Source organism: Manduca sexta, chromosome 28 (assembly GCF_014839805.1).
Source record: "Manduca sexta isolate Smith_Timp_Sample1 chromosome 28, JHU_Msex_v1.0, whole genome shotgun sequence".
NCBI lineage: Eukaryota > Metazoa > Arthropoda > Insecta > Lepidoptera > Sphingidae > Manduca > Manduca sexta.
In genome coordinates this window covers 4,953,857-4,970,884 of record NC_051142.1, presented here as the reverse complement: position 1 = coordinate 4,970,884, position 17,028 = coordinate 4,953,857, and the positions used below count along the sequence as shown (strand labels likewise).

The window sequence follows — 17,028 nt, the reverse complement described above, 5'->3', positions numbered from 1 at the left end:
AATCAACGATAAGCTTAACGCTCATGTGTGAAATGGAAATACTTTGTGAATGTAACAATGTCGTTATTTCTATGCCGATATGTGGAATAATGTGCATCACCCCTATATCATCACACCCGTGGAACATTAGCGGGATAAAAAAAGAATAATAGCGATAATTCGGGACCCTCGCTAGTTGACTACTCCTAGGAGAGCAAACTGGTTTAAAAAATGACGTGACGACAAGCGCACACCTTTGGAGTTAAAATTCAACAGTGATAGCTTTGTTGTTCGTTAATTGCACTGCTCTCATGAATATGAAGCGGGATATGTTTGTGACATTAAATTGGTGTTCCTCGCAAGTAGTAACGGTCCATGCGTTGACGGCGAGCGTGGCGACCAGCTGCGAACAGATGAGCGGCTCTCGCGGCTCGATCGCTCCAGTACACTGTACGCTGTACACTGGGGACTGTAGAGCGTGGAGTACAGTCGCCCTCCGCGCAGCCGCAGCGCGCCCAGTCGGTTCGAACGCGATCCGCCACGCGCACCTCTGCGCCTCCGCGCCGCACCAAACGAATTATAATCGAACACATTCGAATGAAACCGTCGCCCTCGTCAAAATCACATGTACGATGGCGTAAATGAATAGTGGCTGGGATTGTGTCCAGTGTCAAGTTCAGTGTTTGTGTACGGTAAGACGGTGTGACAGTGCTGCTGATTATTTACTACGGTCGGCGTCCGATGTTTACCTAAATGTGAAGGATGATATATGAATTTCGAATGGAAACAAAAGTTATGAGACATTCGTACAGTGTCTTATTATATAGTATTTTTGAATATATTATTTAATAGCCATTTTATTTACTTGTACTGTAAATTATTGAGAACTCTCCGCATATACGCTAAAAACTTTTCATAAGGTTGCTAATAAGTATTAAGTGCATGCAGAAAAGAAAATATCCTTGTAGTTTATATTCCAAGTCACCACTGGGTTGTTAAAAATCCTGTTTGTCTTTTACAACCGCAATATGAATGTGCGAATGCGCAATCGAGTTGTGCACACACTTGCATGTCACTTAAGTTAACAGAATTTTGTGTGGGTATGTCTCGATCTGGTTAAATAACTAAAACATGTATAGCATTGCGTAATCGAAGTTTCCAAGTAGACGTTGTTTACAAACAAAACAAACGAAGCATTTCCCATTATAGTACCCCATAACGTTAAATACCGACGCGTTATTACTTGCACATACGAAGGGAAACATTGGTATTGATCTACGTTGCTAGGAGCTGTCGGATGCCAACAATAAACCTGGTTTATAATCCTCAATAGTCCGCGGCTCTCACCGGTTCGTGCCAGGCGACTTCTAGAACAGGCTTCCGTCAAAATCTCTTGGGAGCTTTTCCAAGGCGGTCGGTACTCGGTCGGCCAGCCGAGTTCCACTTTCCACATAACCACATTATGTATCCTCGTTTATATACTGCATTTTCTGTACATTTGTAATACAAAACAAAATATTAAAAATATATTTTATACATATTTAATTGCGTATAAACAATTCCTCTACTTTGGTGTTCATCAATTAGGTACAACTATTATACAAATTGCTATAAACCATTGCTAATTATGGTAACCATGGTCTGTCCTTTATCTCAGATAGCTTTAGTTTTATTGCTAACTAACTTAACTGATTCCCGTAGGTGCGCTGCGCAAGCGTATTTTAGGCGTTTAACCATTTGACAGTATTAGGTAATTATAGTGGAACGTATTTTGCAAGGTTCTATCAGTTTGGAATTTTAATAGGTATTTGTAAGTACGCGCGGAGCGTTCAGACCATGATAATGAGATGTTTTTGAACTTTGAATTCAAACGAAAATAATGCATGAATATGGTGATTAATTTGGATTTTATGGTAAATATTGCACCAATAGTTAACTGGTCACCATTTTATAACCTTGTCTAGTAGCTTTCGAAAACATTAAATGGTTTTAATTCATTATTACAAATATTTGTTTCTAAAAAAACTCATCTTTTATATTGATTTAAAAAGAGAAAATTAATTGCCACTTAAAGAATGTGGTAGGATTTTTTTATAGTATTTAATTAAGGCACATATTTTATCCAAACGGTGATTTATTTATTATTACACGTGGAACATTTCCGATTAATATCAAAAGTGAGCGCTAGTATGACAGTAAAATGGGTGGTTATTTTCGTTCGTTGACCGTGGTTGGCCGGTGTTTTTGTAGTCGGCCACGGTGATGCGTTGCTACAATTGCAGCACGTGCCGCGTAACAACCTGTTAATGTAAATTTCAATGGCAAAAACATTCATACAATACAACTGACTATTCGGACGACTAAAGAAATTGATAGAATATTGTTTTCTAAGAATTGTGCGTATGTTAAATTAAAATTTTCAATTTCGTCGGATTTCATTGGTTGTGAAAGTTTATTTACATACTTGTATAGAGAAGAGATGGTGTGCGTTATGAAGATAAAACTGGATTTATTTGTGAGCATGTGAACATTAAATGGTTTATGGTTAACTTTCTTTGATAGATTATATTTCGAAAATGATGTGTGGTATTTAGTTGTTTGTGTGTTTGTAGGCCGTTTTCACTAATATCATAACAATTAACACTATTTCTAATTACTACTTGTTTGTAATATTTATTAATTTGTATACATATTATATTAGCTAATGAACTAGCCTTTGAAAAGGGAAATGCTTTTCGTCTAACATAGTACACTACATACAATAGTAAAGTGGTCACGACAGCGCATCTGTTATTATCAAGCCGCTATAACAATTTCAAAGTGCTTACAAAATAATTGCGTTTCCTAAGCACGACCATCAGCCATTGACCTTTTATTTACTTATTTACGTTCACATTAATGGAAATATTTAACGCTATTTACCTTTATCATCGACGGACGTGTGTTTTTTCATAAGGCCTGTAGTGTTATTATCGTTGTTATGCTCTCTAAGTATAGGTTTAATGCAAGCAGTTCTGTTTCACTACAGTTCCTTTAGCATAAAATCTGTTTTTAATTGAGATGTAAGTTTGCTTTAGTTCAATAAAAAATATGGCGGCCACATGAGTATCCATGGGTTGTTGACACCTTTATGAATGTTGGTGACTGAAAACTGATACGCTTTACTACGATAATGTAAAAATATATTAATAAAGAATTCGAAATAGGCCATATTGTAATTAAGGTAATTGGAAATAAGTGTAGGTAAAGCAATCGACGAATAAGTATTGGGGACATATTGGTAATTCCTGATATCACAAAATGCGAAACGTAACCGTAAAATTATTTTTGATTAACATTCATAGTAAGATTTTTGTAACCAGCAAAAATCCCATTAAGTTATTTTTGAAATATAAACTCGACAATAAAAAATAGATATTTAATTCTGTTTGTCATTACGAAGTACCACTTTAATATGAGCATTGACAAAAAGTTTGTCGCTTATCCACACATTGTGTTTAACAGTTATTATTAGGGGGGAATGTACAGCTAACAATCGCAATGAACCAAACGACATTTAATTAATCTGAACGGTTGAGCCATCAGTTTGATTGTATCTGATCTGTTATAGAAAGTTTGATACGGGCTCACTATTAGATTAATAGATGAATATGACATGACTGAGATGATCATAAGACTTATAATCTTGATCTAGCACGTAAATCGCATCCTAGCATGTGTATTGAATATAAAGAAGTGTCGCTTACCAACATTTTCTGTTGAGGTGTAATCTATACAACATTTTCATACTTTTGCATTCCATCCATTATATCTTTAAGTCCATTCAATATTATACGTAAACAATATTAGATATATCCGTACTCAAAATTTGTTACTGTTATAACGTCTTAATTAGTAATCTGTTGCCAGTAGGACGTTTATAAACAATATTTTTTTGTAAGCATTTGTTTAGCAGCAACTCGAAAGGCGAAATAAATCGAAGTTAACGGGGCGCTTCAGTCAACATCGGTGATGGCGCGATACCGTAATGCGTTAGACTTGACAGACACCCACAGGCTGAGACATGTTGAACATGATTTTAAAACGACCACGTTTAGTCGCTAAAATATTGAGTTCCTTTCGAATCGCAGGACGCTCAACCGTCGCGTCGGTTCCGTTTGTTGAAACATGGCAACGTTTAAGTTAATGCATATTGAAAAGCCCTATTGATGGCTTAAATTATCAGACTTTGCACTAGTCAATATTAGTCTAAAGAAAAAAATACCCTAAATAATAGAGGTGGAAGCTTAGTCCATAGAGAGGATTTAAGTAGTTTATATTGAGTGAATATTTTAATATATTTTTAAACATCAGAATACAGGTTTATTTAATAAGAACACTTATACGAATGGAATAAATAAATAGTGAACAATCGCCGTAGATGTTAAATCGGATTATTCATCAGACGATGACGCTTACAGCCTGTTCGGCTTAAAAACTTAATTTATATATACTGTTAGCAGTGTTGGTCCTATATGAGAGAAGAAGAGTTTTCACAAGAGAGTTCACAACACAATATGTAAGACTAGGTTTGAGTTCTTTGAAAACATTACTCGCTTAGAAAATAACAACCACATTCTATCTCGGTAAATCTCTATAATTTCGAATACACGACGCTAATTACGCTTATCGTTGTTATGATGAAAGTAACGTTGGATTGATTAATTGTCTTGCAAGTGGTGATCGATAGCGGTATTGTCATGCGAGTTTTTGCTGTCTTATAACATTGTAAATGCTTACTTTACGGATGTTGGAACGTCGATGACAATGTCGGTTAAACTCAATTAAGTAGATTTTTATGGCCTTTATTTTATTAAAAAGTGCGAACGAATTGTTAAAATAAATCTCGTGAAAAGAAATATGTAGGAAATGTAAACAAGTTGTTACTTTACTACGATTACGAATTAGATTCAAACGTATAATGTTATTATTATCATTAATTGTGATATATTACTACACACTGCTATTTATATGATCATATTAATTATAATGTTCTATGTGCATTGTTTCGATTTATTGTGTAGTGTGACCCGAATTACTTTGCACCAATTATTACTATTTATGCGTGTAACGGTTTCATTATTTGATAAATTACATTTGGCTTTCTTTGATATTAATATTGATTTCATAGGTATGTTCCATTTTCAAAAGATTAGGTTAGTCGCAAAGAATATTGACGGTTTTAATAACGAGCTTTAATCGCAGTAGTCGCATTAAGTTCTCTTCTACAAAAAATATTATAAAAAATAAATCGTAATTTTTTTATTACATAGAAGTTCTTGGATGTTGCTGTTTGTATGGAATTTGAAATGGTTGAGAATTATTATTATTTCTAAACAGACTCGGACGCTAGCCGTAGAGTAATTTAGCAATTCACTTTAAATTGGACAAAGTATGCGATATAATATATATAGTTGGTGATTTAGCTTATTCGAGTAGGAGTGTGACTTGGTGTAGAAAATATAAGTTTATATTTGTGTAGTTGCATAGTGATGGTGCCAGTGAAAAATGCCGGACTGGCGGTACAACGTTTTGTCGACGAACGAGGCGTACATAGACACGGAGAGCGTGCCCAGGGACCCTCTCGCAGCCAGCTACCCGAGGAGAGCGGACCGCACTCGGCCCCCACAGACCTGTCCATATACCACCATATTCCATGGCGGTCGCCACCATGCTCCTTACCGACTACCGCCGCTACCGAGTGATTCAGGAGACCCTTACGCAGATGCCTATTCCGTTGACCGTTCATCAAATCTCACCGATACATCCAGTTTCGCGCGCTACGAAGACTGTCGGCCCCAACTGGAAGATATACTGCCTGAAGGCAGTAACCATTCTTACTGTAGCAATAAATTGGATAATATTGCGCTACAGGTCCAGAAAGTGCCATATTCCTCCAGTGTATTTTATATTTCTACAAAAAGCGAGACCACCCATAAAGACGTTGTGCAGAACAATAATGTGTTTTTAGTCGAGGGTTCCGACTCAGATGCATTGTCGTCGTGCACTTGCGATAGTTTTGAGCGTTGCGAATTCGACTGCAGAGATTTTGAACCGTTTTCGGATACGTGCTGTTGTGATCCGTTAACCGACGGCGTTTGCAGTCGCAGCCCTAAAGATGTTGATTCTCCGGAACATTTTTGCGATCGAGTGGTTGAGGAGGATGGTGTGTCGACGCGAAGTGATATGGACGGTCTGGACTTGACGCTATTCGAGCCAGCACAAATTGATTCAAACGAATGCCAAAACGAGACCGTAGAGGAGAATGTGACAGCTGTCGCCGCGGCTCTGTGTGGAATACTGTACGCGCTATCGGATACCAGTATTGGTAAGTATTATTCTCACTAATTTAATAAGCAGTTAAGCGCAGGCATGCTAGAATTGGCTTGTGATAATGTTCAATTATAGTGATTAGGAGCACGGTGAACCGCGCTGCGTAGCAGTTTACTGGCACCCCGGCCGTGTGGCCTGCGTCAGTCTCACTCGTATCGGATACGGACAACGGTGTACTGCAAATTACTATCGCATCAATCATGGCATTCATTGTTGTGCCCGCAATAGCAACAGAGCCACATATCGGAAAGTATGTGTAATAAACCATAAAGAAGTATGACATAAAACACACAATCTAGCTGCATATTTCGCAAGCAGCGGTCTGGATCTTAAATATTATGTGGAATGATATAATGGCATTGTTTGTATGGACGTCGTTAATATAACGGTGTGGTAATGAAATATGTCATTTACAAAGTCGCGCTGTACTTATTTCCTTATGCCACGAATTGATAAGTGAAACATAATATTGTTACGCCGTTAATGTAAAAGGATCATCAGCGCATGAGTTATTGCCATACATAATATGCGTAATCCAGAGCGGGTTCTATGTGTCTGAGTTGAAATTGTCAATTGACAATATGTTTTTATGAGCCACGACTGCGGAAGTCGCGGTCTCGGCTTTTATTCGAGTTGTAGCGCTACCTACAAATTGTATACCGTTACTCGCAAGTTTCTAATTACCGGCGGAGATGGAGGGCGATTGTTGGCGCACATGCAAATCCGATGGATGCCGGATAGATAAGAGAAAACACAACAGTCGTATGTTATGTTGATAGATCGATTTTGAAACGCTCTTTGATTTAATGAGACGACTAAATATGTATTACTCTATGTGGGTTGTCTAATTATAACACTTGTGATAAGGAAACATTTTCTTCTTTTTTATTTTCATTGAATATTGTGATAGCAAATTTGCCAATCTTGAGTTGTATCTATTGTGAATAGAGCTATAGACTTGTGGATACGAAATAGTTCTTTTTTTGTAGTAATATTGTATAACGTGACAGACATGGTACCCTAGATTGGATGCTAAGGATTCACAGAAACAGTAAACGATTATAAAAGCGCCGTACCACTATTTTGGCAAACCTTAAAAATCAGGCAAACTCGAAATTCAACTCGAAGTCTACTCGGGGATCACGCTATGATTCCTAATCAGTTTGTCTTTTGCACGGTTCTTGTTTCAAGATCATTCGATATCATATCATAGTCCACGTAAACTAGTTCGTTATGTTTGTGAAATGTTATTTTCGTGACGGCACTACCCGTTTACATTAATTGCGAACGTGTTTATGTTCAGTGTTAAAAAATAAGTCGTCCACCCGACGATGTCGTGTTCCCAACATAAACATGTATTCACAAACTCTCCAACAAAGTTACGGGGTCAACACTGAATATTTTATGAAGTTTTTTCGATACCAGAGTTGAACGATTTTTGTTTACAATAACTTTCCATGGAATATTTTTGTAGGTTCAACGAATTTTGCTTCATAGATGGAATACTTCTAATTTCAGTACATTGGGGTGATATTCTTTAAAGTGATAATGGTATGCTTCTGTATTTCGTACCTAAAAATAATATCGTAATAAAAGTTATATTTCATTGATACGTAATATTACTATGTAAAACTGTGGCTATTAGTTTTCGTTATATCGTATTTCATAACCATAACGTATTGAAGTTTCTCTCAGTGTAACCGCATGCCTATTTACTCATAGTTACCGTAATATTTTTCGCATACTTTCATTTATTTAAGATTCTTATTTAAACACTTGACTGAGTTCTTGTGAGAGCGAATACCTTTTACGTCAACAACAGTACAAGCACATTGCGTGTACCCAAAACAAGGTAACTCGTGTATATTGATTTATATAGCATTGTGTTTGAATAAGAGAAAAAGAACAGAACTGACCTTCCGGGCTTTGCTTTGTATAGTTATGTTGATTCTGCCAAATGAGTCATATTGAATATTTGTTTTGCTTTCATTGTGGCACGTTTAGTGTTTACCTTTTCGGGTGATGCCTGGTAATGAACTTTGATTTGCACTTCAAAGTCATGTAAAAGTCGAGATGCTACTAAGAATTTTATGCAACTTTATTGTCAAACTTGTTATTATCCGATTAGGTAGAAGAGAATATGATTCGTAATCACAATGGTATTGCATTTCTCAAAGCATTTGACTTATCGATGGCAACTAATCCGCCTTTTACTAGAATTACTTGTTTTTCTAAGAGCGATGATAGTTAGTTTTACTCGTGTATCGTGTTTTAATATCGCCTTTGATGCTGCGGCTTAAATTCAATAACAGAACTACCGGTATCCTGTACAGTTGTACAGCCTAACGAGTTCTTTGCAAGTTTCTTATAAGGAGTCCGCAGTCAATAATCTCGCCAGACCTGATCAGGGACTGGGTGCGCATCCTTGTCTATTACGTATGTGATGCAACCTGCTGCTTATACTTTCTAATGAGTGCGCTTTTCCTGTGGTAGCCTCTAGCAGGAAGGCATTTGTGTGCATTTAGCACTTGGCGACGTTTGGGTGAAGCAATCCGCGGCATATTAAAATATTTACCGCTCGATAACACGCTTTTGTAATTTGCAGATGTCCTGATGTCGAAAGTTTTATTTAAATCGCGAAATCAAAGCGAAATATCCATTTATTCGTTGGTCAATATGCAAATATAAGAATGTATTTGTGCCAATGTTGCGTTATTAAATTAAAATTTTACCTATATAATTATACGATTGAATTGGAGATAATTGAATCCAAATTTTCTCAAGTTTCAAACATTAAAATCTGGTTTCCTTATAGGGCTGTACGTTGTTAGTGGCGCTTCTTTTGGAGGTATAATAATTATAATTGTTTTGCGTTATGTGTACAATAAACACAACAAATATTTTTTTAAATTAGCAGATAAGACAAAAAGAGTTTAGCAAAAATATTTTATCTATAGAAATGGATATGGGGTGTTAAGTGTTTGGGGTAAGCTCTCCAGCTATTACATATTGTGTAACAGCATAGCAATTAGTTTATATCTGCCGGGTTAATGTCAACTGGACAAAGGCGGCCTGTTTATACTGTAGAGTGTTAGCGCTCCTGGTGGTACCATGGTTTAGCAATTATAAAATAGGTGCCGTATTTATACCTCTTATAAAAGATATTTATCAGCAATCATTAACGCTGCTCAGGAAATTCTAAAATATTTGCGTAAATTACTCTCTTATATTTGGCATGTAGTTTTCCGGTTAAATTTTATGCTTCGCTTTAGGTTGTTCGAGCAGCTCCATAACTTAATGTAAATATACTGTTTGAGTGTGTGTCAAACAAAGATAGATTCAGGCATTAAACCATATTATGTTTTATAAAATGATCCTTGGGGATCAGATTCAAACCTTCCCGTTTTTTCAAGATGTCTACAATAATTTTAGTTCAGTTGGAGAGTATAAGCGAATAAAGTCGCCTGAGTGTACAAATAGAATAAAAACAACTCGGTTACTGAGGTGGTGTAGTAGTAATATCACGTAATAGAGAACAATTTATGTGAGAAACTCACGGACAATACGAAACGGACATAAAATTGAGTTTACGGTACATAATTATGTTGTAATGAACTTGCGCGGTTTTATAATTCGGTACGCGATGGAAATGTGTAACGAATTATAGTTAGCGACTGTGTACACTGTACTATAAACTCCACCGGTCTCCGCTCACGTAACCGCGATATCTGCAAAATCATCGAAAGCTCGTGCTCAAACAAAACTCATCTCACAAGTGTGCCGGTTAATGGAGAAGGGAGATGACACGGATTTTACGACTGTTTTAACTACCATGTCATACTTTGTATGGTTGCGATAATTCGACATTCACTTCGCATGTACCTTTTTTCGCTGATAGCCTCTCGACTAATTATAGTAAATGACTAGTCAAGCTGTTCGGTATAGCATGGGAAACTGCAAAGTACCAATTTCACGGTGAAGAAAACGTAATGTAACAAAACCCGCGCATTACAGCTGCAATCATTTATAACGTGTTTTTAATTTGCCAGCTGAAGTGGCAAGTTGTATTTTAAGAAACGATTAGAACCTCGGAAAGTGGGTGAGCTCAATCAAGGTGACATTTTTCTGCTATGTTGTGGGATAAGGTTTTCTTTCGCACCGTACTTGGTAAAGTTTAAGCGCGGCGTATTTATAAAACAATCTTAATGATTTACAGTCGAGCCTAGACTCTTTAAATATGGAACACCTCGTGAATGGTAGTATTGTGGTGCGAGTAGTGACTCAGGCTGCCGTTAATGATATTGCAGTTTGCTTTGATAAGGTTCGTGAATGCGCCCAAGGTGAGGGCGTATTTGTCGATTGGTATCGCATTATCGGCAAAGTGAACGCCGTGTACTTACCGGAAGTGTTAATAAGGTACTCTTAGTTTGAAATACGAAAATATACTTAATGAATGGTTAAAAGGTCTTGTTGTTTATTTAAATTTGACCTTTTCTTTTAATCTGTTGGGTAATAGGCTGCAGTGAAAGATAATGGATAAAGCAATTTATATGTTACATGCCCAAGGCTTGGATATAAAAATGTTCGAGAGACTCAAATGATGTAGTGGGCCATCTCATGGTAAGTGATGACCCCCATTCATAATAGCTCACCATACCACAGAAATTATTCAGGTGTTGTCGTTCTTATATAGTATAAAAGTATATATTATTAATACGTTCTTTATTAAAGGACCCAGTATTCAAAATTAATACAAATTACGAGACGAAAAAACATAAAAAACAACAATAATATATTTATTGGAATGAGAACGTTAACTCTACATTTGACTGACTTATATGGAAGGGGTGGGGAGGAGGGTTTAATATTGCATATTAAAGTAAATATACATTTCAAGTAAAAAAACACTATCAAAGTTTATAGAACTAATACAGAGAAATATCTAAAAATCCCAAGAAATCCGTTCTTATTTTTAAACTTAATATAGCGATGTGTGTAATACAAACACGTCATCCGTCGTCATCATAGTTACTGGCACAGTTACTGGTATTGTATCTCGGAGGAAACTTTTACGACGTGCCGAATGAACATGTACGAACGCACGATGAATTATGAATTGTGAATAAAAATTAATTCTTCGAAACAAAAAGACAATCGTTCACCGTTGTCAGTGTTGTCACAAGCGACTGTATCGATTTACATAAAATGTATATGAATATCGATGTGCCAGTGAACGTATTGAAGTTTTCGGGCCATTGTCTTCTCACGAAGGCGAAAGTTCTAACCTTTGCAGGTGTCGATGAGTTTTAATATCACGTTGTAAGGGTGCGTTTACATCTGGTCAATGAACCGCGCGTTACGTGTTTCGGATATAAAGTTAAATCGTAATAAAATTTATTTTAATTTAACGTAAAGTTAATTTTAAAACGTAAAGTTTTCCCGATGATTTAATGTTATCGATGAGATAGGATAGTCAATTATATTTCAATATATCTCTTTTCTAAAATGTACCGTAAAAAATCGTCTCTTAAAGAGGCGACTGGTTACTTTGTAGGTAGATAGCATAATAAAGTTCTCGGGGTTTGTCAGCTGTCTAAAATAAGAATCAGCATTATTGAAGTTTTTTAAAGAAACCTATGTCATGGATCTTTTGCGCCTGCATGGACCGTCCAAAGTTATAAAGAATCGGGCGCCTCACCATTCCAATAATATATTCTCTTTATCAGAATTATTATGTATCTATAGGAATGTCTTGTGTTCGTCGTCTATAGAAAATGCGGCGAAGCGTTATTGTGAAACGCATGATTGAGACTAATTTAGACAATTTTTCATTTGGATGCAATCGAACGGCCTTCATCGCACGTATGTGTTGGCATTGTGTAATGTTCTCTCATTTGTGTAATACTTTGTACTTTTCGACGGGCCACCAGATAATTAACTGAAAATATTCGAGATATTACAATAGTAGGGTATGTTACAATATTAATATAATGTTCTTTTTACTTTAAGTTTCCTTGCATTTTTTATTACGACTCTTGAATCGTGTGATTATAAAATGAACATGGAAAATGTGTCATTTTCTTTTGATGTTCGACGGAAGCAAATAAACATTTACGGGAACCATAACGTTCCATTTACTTTATAATTCATTTCCGGAAAACGAAATTTCTTCGACTTATAAAGGGTTATTTTCTTTCTTTTTATATAAGGGGAACTGAAATTTTGTAGCTCTTCCTAATTTACTAGCAACGACTGAGGTTTCACAATAGAAACGAAAGTAGAGTTAAGTTAGAAAATATTGTTAATAGACATCTACCTTCTAGCCCTTTTTGGAAGTTTAACTTGACAATAATTATTAAATTAGTTGCTAAGACGTGTTGCAGCATAGAAGAAATAGTTAAATTTCGTGATATCGACATGCTGTACGGGTGTAACGCTATGATGCTAAATGTTAGGTAGATATTTCACAAGACTTTTCGGGTTGAAAATGCCAATTTTATACTTTCCCGTGATAAAAAGAATATTTAATATCATTAACATCAGTTCATAAGTTTCTGGGTTCACATCTTTAAACATGCGTATAGATTCAAAGTTTCGAGCCTATAATATAAGAAAGATGCTGTTGTTTATTAAAAACGTAATATACCGATATATGGGTAATATTTTTAACTATTTATCTGCCAATAAATTTTCGTGCTATCGAGTTCCGAAGAGAAATTAGCGTAAGTTAGGTGAAGTTGTCCACACGGCCACACGCGACATGTTTGTTGCTCAATAAAGCTTTAATGAGCGGGTGTATGTTTAGAATCTTCTCATCTAACGCTAACTTTAGACACAACATATTGCTTTATTTTCCTGGTGGCCGTCCGGGTTCGTATTTATTTATCAGTCTCTATTCTCGTGGAAAGTTGTAATTTCTTCTTTTTATGATGACGAGTTCAAGTTGGCAGTATTTTCGTGATTCCAATTTTGAATACTAATACGTTATCATGTAAATATTTTTTATACTACTTTCCTACTGAAAGTAGATATCAACTTTATGAACATTGTTATTTTCTAATTTGTCATGATGTAAGTTAAGTATTTGTACTCTAAATATAGCTTTTTGTTTGCGAATACAATCCTATTCCAGCTTTTTTTTTAATGTTTCTATTAATTTACATACAGGTAGATATATGCAGCTAATTACCTTCTGAATCAGAGACTATAAGTGACGAAATATGTAATTAAGAAAATAATCGTCAAGCCTTTGGTTAGTTATTAAAGATTCTTAGCTGTAATTTATAGAGATGTTTTGATAGATTTATTGCTCTTTATAAGCTATTTTATTATGCTTATTCGAATTTATATAGCGTTGCATTTCATTTTGCAAACGATATTTGACATTTGATTTACCGCTACACATTTGGCCCATAAAGGCAAAAACAAATTTCCGTAACATAAGAAAATAATACGTAGTTTTTGTATTCAATAAATATAAATTTGCATTGATAGAATTCATATAAACAATCGAATTTACTTGCGTTTTGATTCGTGCATTTATATTATTCTCTAATATACCTAAAGTTTTGTGATAGCTTAGACTCTTGCCGGAATAGAATAAACTGCAGACTGCTAGGTGTCAGGTTGGATTCTTTAAGTAAACATCTTACTATCGGAAGGCATAAGGAAATTGATTGAAAAAGGAAAGCATCGTAAGGTGGCTTAGATAACCGAGAATTCACCATTTATTGTCCAAAATTGTACTGTCGCAGCAAACCGTGTTATTGAAATGTCCAACGTTCCTCAAGTGCCATAGGAACTATGTACATAGCTTGTGGCGTTAAAAACAGAGTTCAATATACTCTGTAGTCCGTAGCGAAGATTTTTGTAGACCGTTTTCATTCATAGCCAGTCTAAGTGTTGGCAAACAAAATGACTATCGGTTCTCAAGTGTCAAATTCGCTAAATAGTTTTGAAATGTCAGCCCAGAGCAGCTGATGTGGAGGCGAGCGTGGCACGCGCCTCGACCGCACGGCGCACCTGTGCGCCGCGCCGCGCCGCACCGCGCCGGTCACTCGCCCGACTGGTCCAGTTCACCAAGCACTGGCACCGATGACGTCACCACATCACCGGAGAAATAAAATTCCCACATCGTTGACAGTTATGATTTGAAGTCAAGGTGCTCGCAACTGCCAGCCTTTAATTAAAAACGAATTTAATTTTTATACCGTTCGCTGGTTGAAGTGAACAAAAAATTAAGTAATGTTTCGTTTACTGGCTTAATATTATGTGGTATATATATCACGAGTATCATATCAAGTGGCCAGTGGTATTTTAAAGCTAAGGCTATCGTTTGTGTATGGATAACTTTTGTATTTATAAAGGCGCCAAATGATTGTTAAGCAAAATCATTTTATGACATTCAAGGCACAGGACGTGGAAAAGTATAGGAATGCTGCAACTAATATATCTAGTAATCGCCGTGCCTAGGTCTAATTTTCTTTTTACGATGTTATAGACGATAAACATGTTGGCATTTTATCCCAACGGGGCAACACTAACTTGTTTTGGAACAAAAAGGTTCACACGTTTTTATTTGTCAAATTTTGGGGATTAATCACAAAATTTTACCGGTTTTATATAAATATCTACTATCTATGTCCTTTTCACGTAAGTTGCTATTAGAGCTATGGCACAATCTATAAAAAAACAGAGATTTTTTTTATAAATCATGTAGGTCATTATGATGGATCTTTATAATGGAAATGTTTTTGTTCAACTTACCTAATAACTTTCCTTTTAAAGGTAAGGTCATTCAATAGTAACTCTGCCTTAGTCGTTGTCATTTGATATTCATAATTAACTCATTGCGTGCCAATAATACTTGCATGTATCATTTACATATAGCTATGAATGGTTTCTTCATCATACTCCTTTGCATTTTCAAAGTAATCAATACGATCATTATTCTATTTGTCACGGTTCAATGCACAGTTGTTTACCTAATAATTCGTGTGTAGTGATTAGTAAAATTTGCAATGTTTGTCAAATTAGGGTCTATAGGCCGTAAGCTCTTTAGTAGGAGATACCTATGCGTAGTTATTGGTTTCCATTCAAGAACCAGTTTGCGTTCTGTCGTATATATATACATGCATTATGGTCTATACATGTAACTTTACCTACTGGTGACACACGCATTAAGAATATAAAATACTTATTCATTCATTCGAATTATTTTTACAGCGTACTTCTAACGTATTTTTATGATCTTCCGAAAGTTTAAATTTATGTGTCGCATTCCAAAAAACGACAAATGAATGTAAAACTTCTAATAATGCAGCGAGATTAGCATAGATTTACAAAATGTTAAGACGTTGTTGTGTTTAACGAACGGAGAAGTTTTAAACAAACATAAGATGAATTAATTCGATAAGCTAACGCGAATATTTTGTTACTAAACAGATTCATATGCATTTTTTACATTAAGCATCGAATGGTTACGCAAGACTTTGCTACACGAATTATATCTTATAACACTTTTAACGGTGTTTAAGTTTCTGCAAAAATTACGTGTTTGTCGATGATATTTGTATATTAATTAATGTTTATGTGCATACAATTTTATATTTTATATTTCGCTGCGTTGATCTAGTGGCACCGTACTTACATTTTACTCGTAAAACCGGTTAAGTTATGGGTTCGAAATTCGGGCGTTCAATATTTGAGGTTCTTGGATTACAAAAAAAAACCGACATACACACACACGCACATAATTTGCTCGGGATCGGAATTCATGCGTGCTGTGGCGATAGCCGATAAGCATGTACCTATTAGTTATTATTTTATAAGACGCAAATAAGTTTGGCAAGTATAACTTTTACGCATTTGTGAAAACAGACGCGAGTTATCTGTGTATGAAATTGAGTATAAGTATGCGTGTTCCAGTAATAAAATGTAAGAGGGGCATTCATGAATTTTTTTACTTTACGTATAATGATAAGCCTACACAAAGATTCGTAAATTTTGCATATGCAGTGAAAAATATATTTTTTCACTCTTTACTCCTGAAAGGGACAGCTGTTTCGTGAACAGCATTATCACGGCATCGGAGTCCATTGCCCATTTATCAATTATACTTAAACAAACACCGTATAATGGTTCTGTACACACATCTGCAGCCGACAGCTGTAGCCGACAATACTTTAATTCATGTTTTGAATGTTTAAGTGAAGGAGTTCGTGACTGGAGAGAACCAAACCACGGGCGACGGTAACGTACGGTTGGCTCCTCACAAAGTCTCACGGCTCGCGTGTCGGCATGAATAGAGTATTCATGTGTTTATAATTGATTTCTTTTGATGTTATGAATGAATTCAGTCTTTCGGAAGGATTGACCTCGTTAATACTTTACGCGCGTGGTGTTTGATTTATTAATTGTACGCTGTTATTTATATATGTTTAGGTTAGTGGGAAAACATGGTCGCGGTTGAGTGATTTCATAATTGAACCACTCGCAGAAGTCCGGAGTTAAATGCGCATCTGTCTGGGTCTTTATATATTCAGAGGTTTAAGTTAATTTATAACATGATCATTTGTATAATATTGAGTTTTAAGTTATGTAATGTTATAGATGTAATAGTGTTAGAGATTTAAAAGTGACAGGACCAGTATTCTGTAGACATGTATGTCATCATTA

The 17,028-nt window shown here is 35.8% G+C and overlaps 1 protein-coding gene across 4 annotated transcripts in view; it reads left to right on the top strand.

Moving 5' to 3' along the window:
* LOC115451204 (ras GTPase-activating protein raskol) overlaps positions 1-17,028 on the top strand; it is a 168,385-nt gene that overhangs the window by 25,827 nt on the left and 125,530 nt on the right. Inside the window, exon 1 of one of the 4 annotated variants that reach the window (XM_037444196.1) lies at positions 5,411-6,346. The exons of 2 other annotated variants lie outside the window; for them this stretch is intronic. In XM_037444196.1, the coding sequence (XP_037300093.1) occupies positions 5,527-6,346 (820 nt within the window). In that variant the 5' untranslated portion in view covers positions 5,411-5,526. Of the gene's footprint in view, positions 1-5,410; positions 6,347-17,028 lie in introns of those variants that run through there. One more of the 4 variants, XM_037444197.1, reaches the window with a different exon arrangement.